Source organism: Bufo bufo, chromosome 4 (genome assembly GCF_905171765.1).
Source record: "Bufo bufo chromosome 4, aBufBuf1.1, whole genome shotgun sequence".
Classification (NCBI taxonomy): Eukaryota; Metazoa; Chordata; class Amphibia; order Anura; family Bufonidae; genus Bufo; species Bufo bufo.
The window spans coordinates 494708906-494726873 of NC_053392.1; the positions used below are offsets into that span (position 1 = coordinate 494708906).

The 17968-nt window shown below is 45.0% G+C and overlaps 1 protein-coding gene across 1 annotated transcript in view; it reads right to left on the bottom strand.

The window, feature by feature from the left end:
• Positions 1-17968, bottom strand: part of EIF2AK2 (eukaryotic translation initiation factor 2 alpha kinase 2) — a 90694-nt gene that overhangs the window by 11520 nt on the left and 61206 nt on the right. The window contains exons 15-18 of the mRNA XM_040429575.1: positions 15768-15899; positions 13671-13796; positions 10558-10753; positions 7379-7522 (exon numbers count right to left, since the gene is read on the bottom strand). Coding sequence (XP_040285509.1) covers positions 7379-7522; positions 10558-10753; positions 13671-13796; positions 15768-15899 — 598 coding nt within the window. The remainder of the gene's footprint in view (positions 1-7378; positions 7523-10557; positions 10754-13670; positions 13797-15767; positions 15900-17968) is intronic.

A 17968-nucleotide genomic window follows, 5' to 3' on the forward strand; every position in this document is an offset into this window, starting at 1 on the left:
ACTTTTGAAACTAGGACTGCCTCAGAGATAAAGATGCACTTCTTTGGCAAGAGACAGAAGCCCGGTGAGTCCCTCCGTGACTATGCCCTATCACTTCAGGAGGCTTTAGGGGCTGTAATCCAGATAGATCCCAAAGAGGCTGATAACCGGGACCAGACCCTGAGGGAACAATTTATCAACGGGGTGTCTAGTGAACAAATAAGGACCCAGTTAAAGATGCTGTCCGCCCAGCACCCTAACAGTGCCTTTCTGGACTTTAAAGAACTGGCTATAAAAATTCTGGGGTCCACAGTATCTCCTGAGTTGAGCGCCCTATCTGAGTCATCAGCCTGCAAGCCAAAACCGCTTGTCACTAACCGAGCTGAGGCCGGCCAAGCTGTTCAAGTGTCAGCTACTGATACTATTGCCATGCTGACCGAACAAGTAAATCACCTCACTAAAAGTCTAGAGAAAGTGAGGAATGGGAAAAACCCATAATGCTAGAAGAAGAATTCCTGTCACCTCCTAGGCCGTTCCCACCTCCTTACCAAGAGACTCACCCCAGGGATCCTGGGAGGCGTAATAGAGGTCGCAAGAAGCCCGTGTGTACATACTGCAAAAAGCTGGGACACACAGAATCCATGTGCTGGCAGTTAAACGGGCAACCCCTGAGGCTGAGGACCAACCCTCGGGAGGTAGAACACTAGGTCCAGAGGATCCAAATTGGATGCCACGTTATGTAGGATCCCATCTTAAAATCAATATAGAGATCAACGGGATCCCCTTTGAAGCCCTATTAGATACTGGGTCTCAGGTCACTACTATTCAGCTGCCTGCATTTGAAAAGTTCTGGGACACCAACCAGTTGACCCAACCGCCTGAATCCTGGGTGGAAATTATCGCCAGCAATGGCAAACCAGTAAAGGTTCATGGATACTGGGAACCCACCCTGCAGGTGGGAGAAGTAACCCTGCCTCAACAGGGAGTGATCGTAGTACAGGCCGGTGACAGAGGAGGACATCCTGTCATTCTAGGCACCAATGTTTTCAAAAACTGTTATTCAGAAATACTTGCTGTATTACATCAGACTTTGCCCACTGCTTCCTCTGCATCCAGGAGGGTGATTCAAAAGACTATTACTGTGTTAAGTGCCCAGCAGAGGTTTGCTAATGGGAAAGGAGAAATTTGTACTGCCAGGATCCGTGATATTAAGCCTGTGACTTTGCCTCCTAATTCTCAAACTCTTTTGTGGTGTCGTGCTGTCCTGGGAGTCGAAGGCCGAGATTATCCAGCCCTGGTGGAACCACTCCAGATGGAGGATTATCCTTATGTGAGAGCTGCCAAGTGCCTGGTGAACGTCTCCCAAGGTAAAGTACCTGTCCGTCTGATTAATCTGAGTAATCATCCTGTTGCGCTTACTAAGCATTGCCCTGTTGCCCAGCTGTCCCAGGTGTCCTTCCAAGACATCATTCGTCTTCCAGTGACAGAAAAGCCGCCAGCTGCAGACAGCAGATGTTCGCCGGTGACCCAGCCACAAGTGCCCTGGTGGGAAGAGCTCCATGTAGGGGACGAGACTACCCCCCAACATCAACAAGAAGGGATTCTACAGCTTGTCAAGGAGCACCACCAGGCCTTCAGTAAGCATGCTACTGACTATGGAGAGGTTAGTGCCATACAACACACCATACCTACTGGCTCTCATCCTCCTATCAAGGAGAGATACAGACCCTTACCACCTACTTCATATCAGACTGTAAAGGAAATGATCCAAGAGATGAAAGACTCTAATGTGATCCGGGACAGCCGTAGTCCGTGGGCTGCACCCCTGGTTCTTGTAAAGAAGAAGGACGGTAGTATCCGTTTCTGTGTGGATTATAGGAAAATTAATCAAATAACCCACAAAGATGCATACCCACTGCCCCGCATTGAGGAGTCACTAACTGCTCTGGGCTCTTCTGCCTATTTCTCCACATTGGACTTGACCAGCGGCTACTGGCAAGTACCCATGGCCCCCGAGGATAGGGAAAAGACTGCTTTCACTACTCCCATGGGCCTGTTTGAATTCAATTGTATGCCGTTCGGGCTATGTAATGCCCCAGGAACTTTCCAGAGACTAATGGAACGGTGTTTGGGTCACAAAAACTTCGAAACAGTGCTGCTGTATCTAGATGACGTCATTGTGTATTCAAAAACATATGAAGACCATCTGAAACATTTGGCAGAAGTATTTGAAATCCTTATCAAATATGGCTTGAAGGTAAAGCCATCCAAGTGTCACCTGCTCAAGCCTGCAGTAAGATACCTGGGGCATGTAGTAAGCGGAGAGGGAGTGCAACCTGACCCTGATAAATTAGCAGCTGTCCGTAATTGGCCGTTTCCTACTACCGTCAAAGAGGTGAGGAGTTTCCTTGGTTTTGCCGGCTACTATAGACGTTTTATCCCCCATTTTGCTCAAATAGCTGATCCTATCCAGGAACTCTTGAGGGGGCAACCCAAAAAGAGTCCTAGAACTCCTGTGCCCATTGAGTGGAATGAGAAAAGAGATATAGCGTTCCAATTGCTAAAAAAGAAACTGACCGAGCCTCCAGTGTTAGGTTATCCAGATTATAGCAAGCCCTTCCATCTCTATACTGATGCTAGCAAGCGAGGCCTGGGAGCTGTGTTAGCCCAGATCCAAGAGGGAAAAGAGAGAGTGATAGCATATGCAAGCCGCTCCCTGAAAGGAGCTGAGAAAAATGACCAGAATTATAGTTCCTTCAAACTAGAGTTCCTGGCATTAGTGTGGGCGGTGACAGAAAAATTCAAGGATTATCTAGCCGCCACCCCGTTCATTGCATTCACTGACAATAACCCTCTGGCACATCTAAATACAGCTAAATTGGGAGCCTTGGAGCAGAGATGGGCCTCTCGCCTTGCCAACTATAATTTCTCTGTAAAGTATCGTGCTGGACGTACTAATGATAACGCTGATGCTTTATCCAGGCTTCCCACAGAGACAGCTCCTGATGATGTGCGAGATGCTTGGGAAGATGTAGAAATGCCGGCTTTTTATAACAAATTTGCTCAACAGGATCAGGCTCGAGCTACCAATGGCAGAGCTGCAGTTCCTTCACCCTCCAGTAGGCCTGATCCTAAAGAAGAAAGATGGGTGAAACTACAGTCTGAAAGTAGAGTGCTGGGTGAGTTGTTGGACTTCATTACTAGTGGCAGAGCCCCTGAGAGGATTCGGCGTAAGAGTGCAGATCCTGAGCTCATCAAACTGTGGAGACAGCGCCATCAACTCTTCATACAAAAGGGCCTATTGCTACGGAGAAGCCTAGACCCAGTGTCCAACGAGAGAGTGCACCAGATTCTCATACCCCGACGAGATGCAGGTATGGTGTTGGAGATGTACCACAATCAATCCAGTCACTTTGGTGTTCAAAAAACTGAGGCTACTATCCGCCAGCGGTTTTACTGGGTAGGCATGAGAGAAGACATGGAGAAGTGGTGTCGAGAGTGTGTAGCCTGTGCCTTGAAACGAAGTGAGCACCATGATCAGAGGGCACCACTGAGACCCATTGTAAGTACCCGTCCTCTTGAACTTGTCGCCATCGACCATGTAAAACTGGAGCCTAGTCGCTCAGGGTATGCTTATGCCATGACTGTTATTGATCATTTCACAAAGTTTGTTGTAGCAGTGCCTGTGAGAGACCAGACAGCCAAGACTACAGCCGAAATGTTCTGGAAGCACTTCCTCCTGCCCTATGGATGTCCAGAAAAGATCCTCACCGATCAAGGACCTGCTTTTGAGTCCCATCTGTTCCATGAACTGTGCCGCTTACACAACTGTAAGAAGATCCGGACAACGGCCTACCATCCTCAAGGTAACGGATTATGTGAAAAAATGAATCAGACCTTGATAGAGATGCTGAGGGCCGTGCCTCCTGAGAGCAGAGGAGATTGGCCCAGTCTGTTGCCACAGCTCATGTTCACATACAATCATACCATACATTGTTCCACCGGGTATACCCCTTTTTACTTGATGTTTGGGCGCCAAGGGACATTGCCTGCTGATCATTCATTGGACATACATGTACCTGATTGCATTAACCCATTACCTAACACCGACTGGGTTGCTGAGCACCAAAGGCGATTGGACGCAGCCAAAGCCATTGTTCAGGAACGTATGGACTTTGCTAGAGACCGACAGCAGAGAGACTATGATCAGGCAGCCCATGCAGAACCCTTGACCATAGGGGCCGTGGTATGGTTAAAGAATAACCGTCGTACCAGCAAATTGGACAGTAAGTGGGAACGAAGTCCTTATGTTGTCACTGCAATCCCAAATGTTGGAACTCACACTTATGAGATCACCCGGGAAGGCAAGGGATCCCAAATTGTACACCGAAACCGGTTAAAGATCTGCCTGACACCAGAACCTAGTGACGAGAGTTCTGGATCTGAGTATCCTGTGTCGGAGTCAGCAATACAGCCCGAGGATCCTATGCAGGCTGTTAGTAATCTGAGGTATGACGCGGATCCCATGCATTGGCTTCTGACACCTTGGTTGAACTTGCTGGTGCCTGCTCCGGCACCTACTGTAGCTTCACCTCCAGAAGAGCCGGTTCAAGATGCTCCGGATCCAGTTCCCCCTCTCGTGGATGTTGTTGTTCCTGTTGTTCCAGTTGTTCCTGACCGAGGTCTCACGGATGGAGACCCTCCTGTTGCTCCTCTCCCTTCTACCTCGTTGCTAAGGGAAGAGGAGACCCCTGTGTTGAGAAGGTCTACCCGGATGACCAGGGGACGCCCACCAGTCCGTTTAGGAGACTTTGATTATTCTGGTGGTGTCTCCTCCCAAACAGTTGCCACGGGCAATACCTTACTTGACATTTGTGCGCAAGAATGGACTCCTCCACGTGAGCCCTTGCCTGTGATACACCCACGGGAAACTCCTGGGTAGTTCCGTTATTTTGCTGTCCTTTTATTGTGCAACTTCATACTAAGGAACCGTGCCCGGAGACAGACTCAAAAGTACCTGAGCCTCTGAGATTCTTATTCTTTTAAAAGTATTGTGCCCAGAGATGGACTCCACCGCATGAGAGCCTCTGTGATTAATAAGAAATAACCTGGGTACGGACTCATGTTTGTTCTTTGAGCCTCCAAGAACTTTTATACTGTTTTATCCATTCTACTGTTCTATCATGGACTTATTCATTGTAATGGACTATCCTGGTTATAATGTTACGCTGTGCCAGGTCAGCGCCCCCGTTCCATTCACTATCCTGAGAGAAGAGAACGACGCCCCTTGTCACTACCCTTCACCTTTGCCAATTGGACCTGATGTAAATGTAAATGCAGATTAATTACATGTATGAAGCCTGCATGTCTCTATTTTCTATTTCAGGTAGAGATTCCAGTTGGGCGACCCATGATGGAGTACGAGGTCGTACTCAGCTTAAAGCAGTGGGGTATGTAGTGTACGGGGACTGTAATACCCGTCACTACCAAAGTGTCACTTGGTGTGCTGTCGTCCCTCCTTAATTATGGGGAAGTTGGTATATGTCAGTTTTATAAAATGTCATGTAATGTAATGCATGTATTTCCCTGTTGCTATGAAACTTGCAAGTACAGGCCGGCTAGGGGTGTCATTTCCAGCTTCTAGTCGCTAGAGGGAGCTAGGGAGCCCTAGTTTATATAAGGCACAGACAAGGAAGTAAAAATCAGTCTAGACCACAGCTCAGAAGTTTCTAGAGCCTGAGGAAGTGTCCAGAAGTTGAGAGAGACAGAGGCAAAGATCAGGAAAGCAAGAGGTACTCAGAAAGACAGAGGAGGTACTTATAGAAGCCATAGCCAAGGATATAAAGCCAGAATTAGGTTAATGGGCCTTGGTGAAGAATTGCTGTACTCCAGGATCAGACAGAATTAGAGTGCAAGCTCCTGTGCTGCAAGTCCTGTGTTCAACACTCTGTAATTACCCTGCTATAACTGAATTGCCTGCATCGACCGAATTGCAAAATCGACTATATGCTAAGGAACTGCATTTCCTATATTGTCTCTGCTTGGAAAACTACTAAAGTTGGAGTTCTGTTTTAAAGCTACGTTTCCTCAATTTATTCCTGCATCCGCAACGGCGTGCCACCGTTTACTTGGCACTGGCGTCACGAACTATTCCTTACCTATACCTGCCCTTGCAGAGAGTCAGCTGTACCAGGTTAGTGTATATTGCACTACATCACCCAGAAACACCTACTACACACAACTTGAGTACGCTGCACTTTGCTTAACAGGAAGTTGGATACTCTTGAAAATGTACGACTCATCCCATGACAGCTGCATATTCATTAGATTTTGTTGAATTATGTTTGCAAGCGCTACTCTATGGCTATATAGCATGTTTTTCCCCTTATAGGGTTACTACTTAGTGAGAGAGACGGGAGGACAACGGCTGCCGCTGGTCTCCTCCTCCTCTACTCATAATTTTCGGATGACAGTGCATCGCAAGATAGCACGTCACCCGACACTATACCCGGGGTGTCACATCCTGATTCACTAGCCGATGCCTTTGATACACATTGATTAAATAAGCTTGCAGTAACATTTGACGTCTCACTACAATAAACTGTTATGCGGCGTGTCAGGTGATGTCTCCGTATGGGATCATGTGATTATTCCCAGGGTGACCTCACGGACATGCGCAGACACAGCTCCATGTTTCGCAGGGGATCATGTGACTATCCCTGGAGTGACATCATGGACATGCGCAGCTTTAGTTCCGGGACACCGTATCCATGCGGTGCTATCCGCAACAGTGTATCCTCCTGCCATTGAGCTCGCCTGATTCCATGCCGGGTCTGTTTATACTTGCACTGACACAGGTGATGATTATTATATATAGTTGATTGCCACTTGTATATTATACTATGTTATTGAATAACCACAATACCTGGATGTTTTTTACATGAATATCTGTATTGATTATACTGTCTTCCAGGCACGGTGTTTTTCTCATTTATATATGAGATATTCTTTTGCACATTTTTTTGTATATTTTATTAATTGTCACTTATGTATGTTAATTCGATATGACCACATAAATACCCACAGTTTTGTATGATGCATTGCTTGATAATAGTCCCAGCAAGTGGACTGAAACGTCGCAAGGGTGAATAAAGATCCACATTTTTTCACCTACGGATGTGCTGCGGTGTCTTTACTTTTTCTATATATATATATATATATATATATATATTAAAAAAGAGAATAATCAGACAATATCTAAGCAATTATTTTTTTTACAGAAAAACTGATAATTTGTTTAACCTTCTCAACATGTGAAAAAAATTATGAAAATATTGCTGATCTATAACTACATCCCAAATCAGAAGAAAAAGCTTTGTAATACAAAGAAAATATTCACCTGTTCTGGAGCCATATAGGTTGGAGTACCAGTTCCACGGGTTCGCTCAAGTACTTTCTCCTCTTCCTCACCAGTCATTCGAGTCACCAGGCCAAAATCTCCTATTTTCACTATCATGTCTTTAGTAAATAATATATTTCCAGGCTGTAACATAAGTGTTATCATTAGTTCTGTGAAGGCACCCCAACATGTACCATTTAAACATTTTCTGTTAATCTACACCCCCGTTTTACCCTTGCAAGTAAATGGAAAGCTTCATTCAGACAAAGAATAAAGGTATACTTTCTCTATCGTTAAAGGCTATGTACACCTTTGGGGGCATTTTTTTATTTTTATTATTGCATTGTACTCATTTTGAGCCAGGACTGGTGCAAGGATTTTTGCCACCCTAGGCAAAAGCTAATTTTGCAGCCACCCCATCAACTCTGCCTAATGACCACGCCCTTTTACCCGTCCCTTTTTTGTCGCCCACCTATTTATACAGACTGTACCCTTCATTGTGGTAAGGCCACGTTTTCTACCTCCAGCTACATACCATGTCACCCACAGATCCCCACAAGTGTCACCTCCACAGATCCCCATAAGTGTCACATCCACAGATCCCCATAAGTGTCACATCCACAGATCCCCATAAGTGTCACATCCACAGATCCCCATAAGTGTCATCCACAGATCCCCCTAAGTGTCATCCACAGATTCCCACAAGTGTCACCCACAGATCTCCACAAGTGTCACATCCACAGATCCCCATAAGTGTCATCCACAGATCCCCCTAAGTGTCATCCACAGATCCCCCTAAGTGTCACCCACAGATCCCCCTAAGTGTCACCCACAGATCCCCACAAGTGTCACATACACAGATCCCCATAAGTGTCATCCACAGATCCCCTCCCCGCCCAGCACCGCCTCCTAGCAAATTTATTCACTTCACTTGTCGCTGAGGTAAATGCAGAGAAGCGCCGTAATCTCGCACAGGTGCACTGGATACAGTAATCTGCGCCCGGGCCGTGCGGACTACTGGCAGACCGAGATGTGCTGGAAGACGGCGCATGCGCACTTCGCTCGACGATGCCTCTGCCAGTAGTCCGCACGGCCCGGGCGCAGGCTACTGTATCCAGTGCGATTATGGCGCTTCTCTGCATTTACCTCAGCGGCAAGTGAAGTGAATGAATTAGCTAGGAGGCGGCGCTGCGGGCTGGATAAAAAGGTCCTAATGCTAAGCCTGGCCAGAGCGGTGCCGGCGCCCCCAGCAAGAGTGCGCTCTACGCGGTGGCGTACTTTGCTTATGGGTGGCACCGGTCCTGTTGCTGCGATCCAGGCTGCCACTCTGAAACGGTAAGGCTAAATGCACACGATCAGGATTTCATGCGGATTTTCCGCACGGATAATCCGCACCGTAGGTCATGTACATTGTATTCTATGAGAATTTGAAATTCTCAATGCACATGATGCTGATTTTTTCAGCGCGGATTTTGACCTGCAGCATGTCAGTTTATTTTATTTTTCCTGACCGGATTTTCTCCATTCGGTCAGGAAAAATGCGGAAAATCTGCACCAAATCCGCATGCAAATCCGCACCAATTGATGCGGATTGACCGTACGGATTTGCCTGCGAACACCTGCGGATTTCAGTGCGGATTCTCCGCGCATGAATCCTGAATGTGTGCATGTACCCTAATGGTCATACAGATGCTGGATATCCTCCTGTGGTATGTCATTCCAAGCTCTTACAACTTGGACCTGTAGTTCAGCCAAGGTGGTTGTTGACCACTGTGCATGGGAGATCTGTTGACTCAGCAAGTCCCAGACATTCTCGATGGGGGAGAGATCTGGTGAACAAATGGCCAGAGGAAATGCTATATACTCTGAAGAGCATGTTGCGTGGGTGGGCGTTGGAACACCACATCTCCTGAGTCAAATAAGGCAATAGGACATACCAAAAAGGCTGTTCAATGTTCCCTCCACAAATACAATACAGGAACAGGCATGGTAGCTAATGGCACCCCAGACCATGACACCTGATGTTGGTCCTGTGTGTCTCTGTACTATACATGATAGCAGTAGGCACTCTCCAGCCCTTATATTACATTTAACATTAAAGGAGCTTTCAAAAGCTATGGATTAAGATCAACCAAAAGGTCACCCTTTATTAGCCCAAACTGGCTGAAGAAAGAAATTCTATGTTTCTATTATCTATATTTATTATTGTTGTTATTATTATTATTAATAATAATAAAATATATCTTCTTCCCCTAGGATAATATATATTCAAGGAGATCACCAAAATCATTTGACGTGTCATATTTTAATGTCACTTTATTACTAGTGTTGTAGATAGATACGTCCAAATATAGACGTCTCTGGTCAGTGGCAAATGGGTTTAGGTGCCCTGAAAATGGCCAAGTCCTTTTGGGTCAGATATTTGTTTTCCAAAGCCCCTATCCAGACCTATGGAACTCCATAATAACAGACAACAAACAAACCCTGTGTAGCCTGAGTCTTTATACTAACGTACATTTGGTAGGATAGCAAGGCTTGCTTATTGACTTTTACCATGGAGACACATTCTAAATATCAAAAAGGTTGAAGTAATGCTACTTTCCCATCTGCAGCGTGTATTCCTGCTGGTTGTTCCGGAAGAGAACAGCCTGTCGGATGCAAATGAAATGCCCGCCAGCCCCATTAAGTACAAGGGGTCCGGCGGAGATCCAGCCGCATTACGACAAAAAAAGCTAAGAATCGGCAGGACACAAATCGATGCACGCTTCTGTTAGTAACCTGGCCAATTCCCAGCATTTTCTGCCAGATTAGGTGGCCAGATTGCATGCTGCAGATGTGAAAGTAGCCTTAGGCTAGGGCTACACGGGGACAGTTGTCGCGCAACTTCTTGTCGCTCAAAAGTCAGGCGACAATTTTTATAAGGACTGTAATTATAAAAATTGTCGCACGACTTTTGAGCGACATCAGTGTCGTGCAACACATGTTGTAGTGTAGTTGTACCCTATGTGTCGCGCGACTAATTGTCGCTCGACACATGTCGCAGTGTAGCCCTAGCCTAAAAGAAGCGACATCTCAATTTCTTATCCTGCTTACATTTTTTTGAATCAACAAAATGGGTATGAAAAACATATTTTAGTCTTACAAATGTCATTTGGATATGTTGTATAAATTAAACTCACCTTCAAGTCCCTGTGGATAAATTTTTGGGAATGGATGTATTTTACTCCTTCGATTACCTGACGAAAAATGGAAAAAATCTCGAACTTTTTAACTTTGTTCTGCAAGTTCCTCTCCTTAATCCATTTTTTTAAGCTCCCATTTTCGCACAGTTCCATTTGAATATAAAGGCAAGTCCCGGTTCTTCTACTAAAGCCACTGCAACACACCAAAAGCAAAAGTTTGTAGAGGTTGTATTGTAGATGTTGTAAATTTGGTTTGTGCGCAGATTTGCTAATCCTAATAGAGTGCAAACTTGACAGTTTTACAATGCACCAGATTTTGATGCTGGATGACAACTCTAGCGCACCTTTGGCTTACTTTAAGACCAAATTTAGTGTCAGAATTTTGGAACAAAATGTATCTTAAACCACACCCCTTTACCGTGAAACCATGCCCTTCAGTGGACGAGATACAATGGATTATTCTTTTTGGCTTCATTCTTCACAAAATTGCACCAAAAATTGTCCAAAAAACACCAAAACAAAAGTGTTAAAAATTCTAATTACTCCCTTTCCCAATTTTACATATAAAAATAAACAATAAAAAAGTAAATATACAGTGGGATGCGAAAGTTTGGGCAACCTTGTTAATCGTCATGATTTTCCTGTATAAATCGTTGGTTGTTACAATAAAAAAATGTCAGTTAAATATATCATATAGGAGATACACACAGTGATATTTGAGAAGTGAAATGAAGTTTATTGGATTTACAGAAAGTCTGCTATAATTGTTTAAACAAAATTTGGCAGGTGCATAAATTTGGGCACTGTTGTCATTTTATTGATTCCAAAACCTTTAGAACTAATTATTGGAACTCAAATTGGCTTGGTAAGCTCAGTGACCCCTGACCTACATACACAGGTGAATCCAATTATGAGAAAGAGTATTTAAGGGGGTCAATTGTAAGTTTACCTCCTCTTTTAATTTTCTCTGAAGAGTAGCAACATGGGGGTCTCAAAACAACTCTCAAATGACCTGAAGACAAAGATTGTTCACCATCATGGTTTAGGGGAAGGATACAGAAAGCTGTCTCAGAGATTTCAGCTGTCTGTTTCCACAGTTAGGAACATATTGAGGAAATGGAAGACCACAGGCTCAGTTCAAGTTAAGTCTCGAAGTGGCAGACCAAGAAAAATCTCGGATAGACAGAAGCGACGAATGATTTATACAGGAAAATCATGACGATTAACAAGGTTGCCCAAACTTTCGCATCCCACTCTACAGTAATTGCCAAAACTATTAAAATATGGAAGCACACTTAACATTGAAATTGCAACACCAAGAAGGAAAAGTCGTGGAATTATGGAAATCACTGAATTAATAGACATGTTAATGAAATGCAAATTATAAAAACTGGAGACAAAATATTCAAAACATCTTGATTTAGTCAGTATCAAGTATGAGTGCCACACAGAAATACACTTTTTCATGCCTTGGCATGCTATCAGTGAGCTTATTAATGCTTGTCTGAGGATTGTTCTGCCATGCTGAATGCATTTGGGCACGCAAATCATAGAGATCCACTGCTGGCAGCTCTCTTTGCAATTGCCGACAAATTACATCTAAGATGTGCTCAATGGAAGACAAGTCTGGAGATGCTGCCGGACATGCTGGCACATTTAGGCCACACAGGCTGCTCACAGTAGCATAAGCAACATGCGGACTGGCATTGTCCTGTTAAAAAATGGCTTCTGGGCCATACCACTTTTTCCACTACCAAGCTGTTACTGTACCTGAAATGAAGACGAGAGGGGTCCAGCTATTGTACAATATGCCCGCTCACCCCATATTCCTGAGAGTTGGATCGGTGTGATGGAGCCTTTGCGAAGCCGTCTTCGAGGTGTTGCCCACATGGTCTCCAGACCAATCTCTGGCTATCATTGCATCAAGACAAAAGCAGGACTCATCGCTAAAGAGGTTAGACCTCCATCTAGTCTCCATTGTCGTCTTGCTGTGCCCCATGATAGCTTTTGAGAGCGGTGGTATGAGGTCAGTGGAACACCTGTAGCTGGACATCTGGCATGTAGCCAAATGTTATGCAGATGCCTTCTTTTTAAGGTTTCATGTAGCTAAAAAAAAACTTTGCTTTCAATCTGGCCCATATGACACAGATTGGAGCTAAATACTTGAAAGTTTGATGATCTGCAGATCTTAGTGACACCTGCTACTTCCTCATTTTGCACAACTTTATGGCTTTTCCTTCTTGGTGTTGAAATTTCAATTTTGAAGAGTGTATTTATCCCGCACAGTGACCATCATAATGGAAAACATTTTTGGTCACTTTGCAAAAAACAAAACAATAAAAAGTGATCCAAAATTGTATGCAAAAAAAGCAAATGGGAACGTTCGAGTGTATAGGAGCTGAGCTCCAGTACCCCAGCACAGCTATCACACAGTGGACAGAATATGCTACTTCCGGCTCTGTCTACTATCAGGGTACGGCCACATGTTCCGGTTTATTAATGCAGTCCTGGAAGCCAAAATCAGCCATGGATCATAAAAGGAAAATATAAAGGACAGATACAACTTTATCTCTTTTTTGAATTCTGTCCTGGTTTTGCTTCCAAACCTGTGTCAAGAAACTTGAACATGTGGCCGTACCCTTATGTTTCTGATGCCAGCAGCAGCTGCTGCACACAGCAATTGGTGGCGGTGCCGGGTGTCAGACCCCCACCGATTCAGAGGATCACCAATATCTAAAAGGTGGAATTTTTTTCATTCATTTGAAAATGAAGTCATTAAGTGATAAAAGTTGAACATCTTGCATTAAAATGCATTGCTCTTCTGCTGCAGATACATTTAGACTAGGGCTCCATGCCAAATACTTGTCATCTGCAAATTGTTTGAAAATCATGCAAAATCAAGAGATTTTAGTGCAAATCTCAGGAAACCATGTGTCGCTGTGAGGTACTAGCACAAACTGCAACTGCATGGATTCCTACTGATGCTGTTTGTCTTAGTGTAGCCCTGGTGTTACTGCTTGAAGTTCATAGTGTTTAAATACAGTAAGTAAAAATAAACTTTTTTAGGAAAACAAAATAAAAACAGCCAATTTTCTTAACCACATTATTACCTTGAAGAACTCATGCTCTCACTGCTGTCAGGAAATTCAGTCGAGGAGCCCAACCAGGCATTGTAATAACGGACAATGTGTTGATGCTCAAGGCTGGCTAAGGCTTTTACTTCACTTAGAACTTTACTAGATAAAAATAAATGGGTATCATGATGGCAATAATCATTACTGCATAACAAAAATGTTAAATGGAGTTTAAAGAATTTTTTAAAATTCTCCCACATCCAGTAGTAGAAATCTATACTGACCTGCTCCCCACTGCTCACTTCTAGCTCCATGGCTCCTTTGGCTCTTCACTGCATTTCTAATCCCTGTCTGTTAACTTCCTGAATGGAGGTGTTCACATTCCCATGCCCAACAACAACGGTGACTTGTGACCCAGCAGTGATGTGCCACTTGGGACACGTCACAGCTGAAGCCATTCACTGGCTGCAGCAGCGCATGTAACCCTATCCGTGTAGGAAATTGACAGATGGGGACTGGACAACCACTGAAGACCGCCCTGGAGTCATGGAGGCAGAACAGAGTGGCAGGGAGCATGTAAGCATATATTTCTTCACATGTACCGCTAGGTGGGGTTTGGGGGAGAATTAAAAAAAACTAAAAAAACTTCTGGATGTTTAATTCATGAGCGAATCCTAACAAATCAACTAGTTTTAAGATGCCCCCGCCTCCTTCCTCAAGCGCTGCTGTTACTGGAAGAAGAGAACATGTGCAGCGCGGCAAAAGAGGGGGAAAGAGGAGGGGACGGCATCTTCTTAGACCGAGCCCCCCGGCCAAAGTGTTGAAGTGGAGTCAGAGAGGTTATATTGTCCGGCATGGTGTAACCTCCATACATTTGCTGTATAATATACATTCTAATCCCTGTACCATGCTGTATAATATTCATTTTAATCCCTGCACCATGCTGTATAATATACAGGGTGGGCCATTTATATGGATACACCTTAATAAAATGGGAATCGTTGGTGATATTAACTTCCTGTTTGTGGCACATTAGTATATGTGAGGGGGGAAACTTTTCAAGATGGGTGGTGACCATGGCGGCCATTTTGAAGTCGGCCATTTTGAATCCAACTTTTGTTTTTTCAATAGGAAGAGGGTCATATGACACATCAAACTTATTGGGAATTTCACATGAAAAACAATGGTGTACATTATAATCCCTGCACCATGCTGTATAATATACATTATAATCCCTGTACCATGCTGTATAATATACATTAGAATCCCTGAACCATGCCGTACAGTATACATTAAAATCCCTGCACCATGCCATTCAATATACAGTATAACACCTACACTGTGGGGTTATGCTGTATATTGTACGGCATGGTGCAGGGATTCTAATGTATATTGTACGGCATGGTGTATGGATTATACTTTATATTGTACGGAATGGTGTAGGGATTATACTGTATATTGTACAGCATGGTGCAGGGATTATAATGTATACTGTACAGCATGGTGTAGGGATTATACTGTATATTACACAACATGGTGCAGGGATTATTCTGTACTGTATGGGATGATGCAGGGGTTACACTGTATGCTCTTTGACGTGACAATTATCTTAGGTTTTCCTATCGCCCACCTTTGATGGCGCTGTGCCAAGCTCTGAGCCAACCCCGCTCAGCAGCTGCCAAGGCTTAGAGGGAACACTGGTGGTGTGGGCCTCTCATAGAAGATGACCAGTATTATACTGGAACTGTGACAAGAAATCTGGATAAAGGGGTGGTGAAAGTGGTGGTTCTTGAGTGAGCTTTCACTGTATTACTTATTAGCCTATTCATATTTTTATACAAGGCTACAAGGCTCCATTCACACATCCGCCATTCCGTTCCGCATTTTGCAGAACGGAATTGCGGACCCATTCATTTGTGCGGCCCCGGTCCAGAAATGTGGACCCGCACTTCCGGGTCCACATCTTGCGGACAAAAATAGGCATATTCTATTAGTGTCAGCGATGTGCGGCCCGCAAAATGTGGAACGCACATTGCCAGTGTCCGTGTTTTGCGGATCCGTGGATCCGCAAAACATGCTATGGATGTGTGAATAGACACTAACTTGATCTTTTTAATACTGCATGATACTTACTTGTCCCGCACTTGTACTATTTTCACAGCATAGAATTTGTCTTCGATGAGTTTCCTGGCTTTTACCACATGTCCAAACGCTCCTTTATCAAGTTTTGTGATGCTGTCAAAAGCTTCCATTGGATTCACAAGACTTAAAAAACAAATACTTCTTGGTTACAATGGACTTATATTTGTACAGTTAAACGTACTGGTCAGCTCTTTGCCAAAATCTCGGACTTCCATCCACTCTGTGCCGAGGTACTGTAGCTCAGCTCCCATTAAAATGAGTGGTGGCAGTACAATGAGAGAGCCCTCCATCCACTGTATAGTTTCCAGCACTGGCAGCACACGGGTATATTTCATCTATTTTATTTATTGTTTGTGTGTTGTTAAAAGATATCGACAGTTTCCACTATAACAGTGATATCTACAGTACCCCGCCCCTTAACAGTGACCTCCACACCCCCCCCCCCCAGTGCCACAACTCCTTAAATTGGGACCTCCGCAGCAGCTCACTCCCTAAAATTTGACCTTCACAGCAGCCTATCCCTTTAACAGTGAGTTACACAGCACCACACCCCTTTGACAGTGACCTCTACAGGGGATCGCCCCCTTAACAGTGACCTCTACAGCCCCCGCCCCTTAACACTGACCATAGGTTACAGTCCAGTTAACTGTGACCTCCACCATTCCCGGCCCCCTTAACCGAGACCTCAACAGTGACTGCCCCTTTAACAGTGACTGCCACAGTACCCCGCTCCCTTAACACTGACCTCCACTGTACCCCGCTCCCTTAACAGTGACCTCACAGTACCCACCTGCCTTCACAGTGACTTCACAGTACCCCACTGCCCCTTTAACAGTGACCTCCACAGTACCCACCCCTTTAACAGTGACCTGCACAGCGGCCTGCCTCCTTAACAGTAACATCCACAGCGCCCTCCCCTATAACAGTGACCTCCGCAGTACCCAATCTGCTTAACAGTGATTTCCACAACACCCCGCCCCCTTAAAGGGAATCTGTCACCTAGTTTGAGCATATTAAGCTGTTACCATTGCAATGTTCAATAAACTACCTTCATTCCAGTCTTCTTTCTTTTATTCATGTTGTCATTTAGATAAAAAAGCGATTTTTCAGATATGCTAATGAACCTTCAAGGTGCCCAGAGGGGCGTTATTACTCTCCTCTAGAGCCCAGTAACGCCCCCCCCCCCCCCCTGCAGTGCCCAGCCCGCCTTTATTTCAAGCCCAGCACGCCTCCTCATAAATACATTTCCTCCCACAGCCGAGCCGAACAGCGCTGCCCCCTCCGCTACGTCATATAATTTATTTAACAGACGAACCGTGCTTCATACTTTCTTGCCCATCAAATCTCGCGCAACTGCAGTATCGCCGACTGCCTGCGCCCGTCTGATCCTACGGCTCCTGAGGGCAACAGCCTCAATAGTGTCACTGGGCATGCGCCGAGCCCAGTGACGTAATCAGAGCGCCCCTGTGGGCACCTTGAAGGTTCATTAGCATATCTGAAAAATCGCTTTTTTATCTAAATGACAACATGAATAAAAGAAAGAAGACCCTTGCTGGAATGAAGGTACGGTAGTTTATTGAATATTGCAATGGTAGCAGGTTAATATGCTCAAACTAGGTGACAGATTCCCTTTAACAGTGGCCTCTACAGCAATCTGCCCCTTAACACTGACCTCCATAGTGGACCGTCCCCTTAACTGTGACCTCCACAGCAGCCTGCCCCTTGGGTGGCCAGAGGTCCGGTTTTAGGCCGGACATTCGGGCTTTCAGGCGCAGGGCCTGGACGGACACAGGGATGTTCTTTTGAACAGCTCACTCTCAGACAGCAGCACTGTGCTGTCTGAGCGTGAGCTGCAGGGAGAAAGTCACCCTCCCTCCCACCTGTGCAGCTGACAGAAGTAAATTTTTACCTTCATTTTTTCAATCCCCATCGGCTGCGGAGTGGGAGGGGGCGTGACCTAATCGTTAGGGGGTGTAGCTTAGCTGGACCTGGGGGTGGGGTTTTTAAGTCTATCTTTTGAGGGTGGCCTTAATGGCCACCCTACCTGCCCCCTTAACTGTGATCTGCACAGCACTCCACTCCCTTAACAGTGTTATCCACAGCGCCTTGCCCCTTTTAAAGCTGACCTACAGCAGTGAAGAAAAATGCCTGGGTTGTTATGGAAACCTGGTGTAAAACTGTGTGTATGTGGA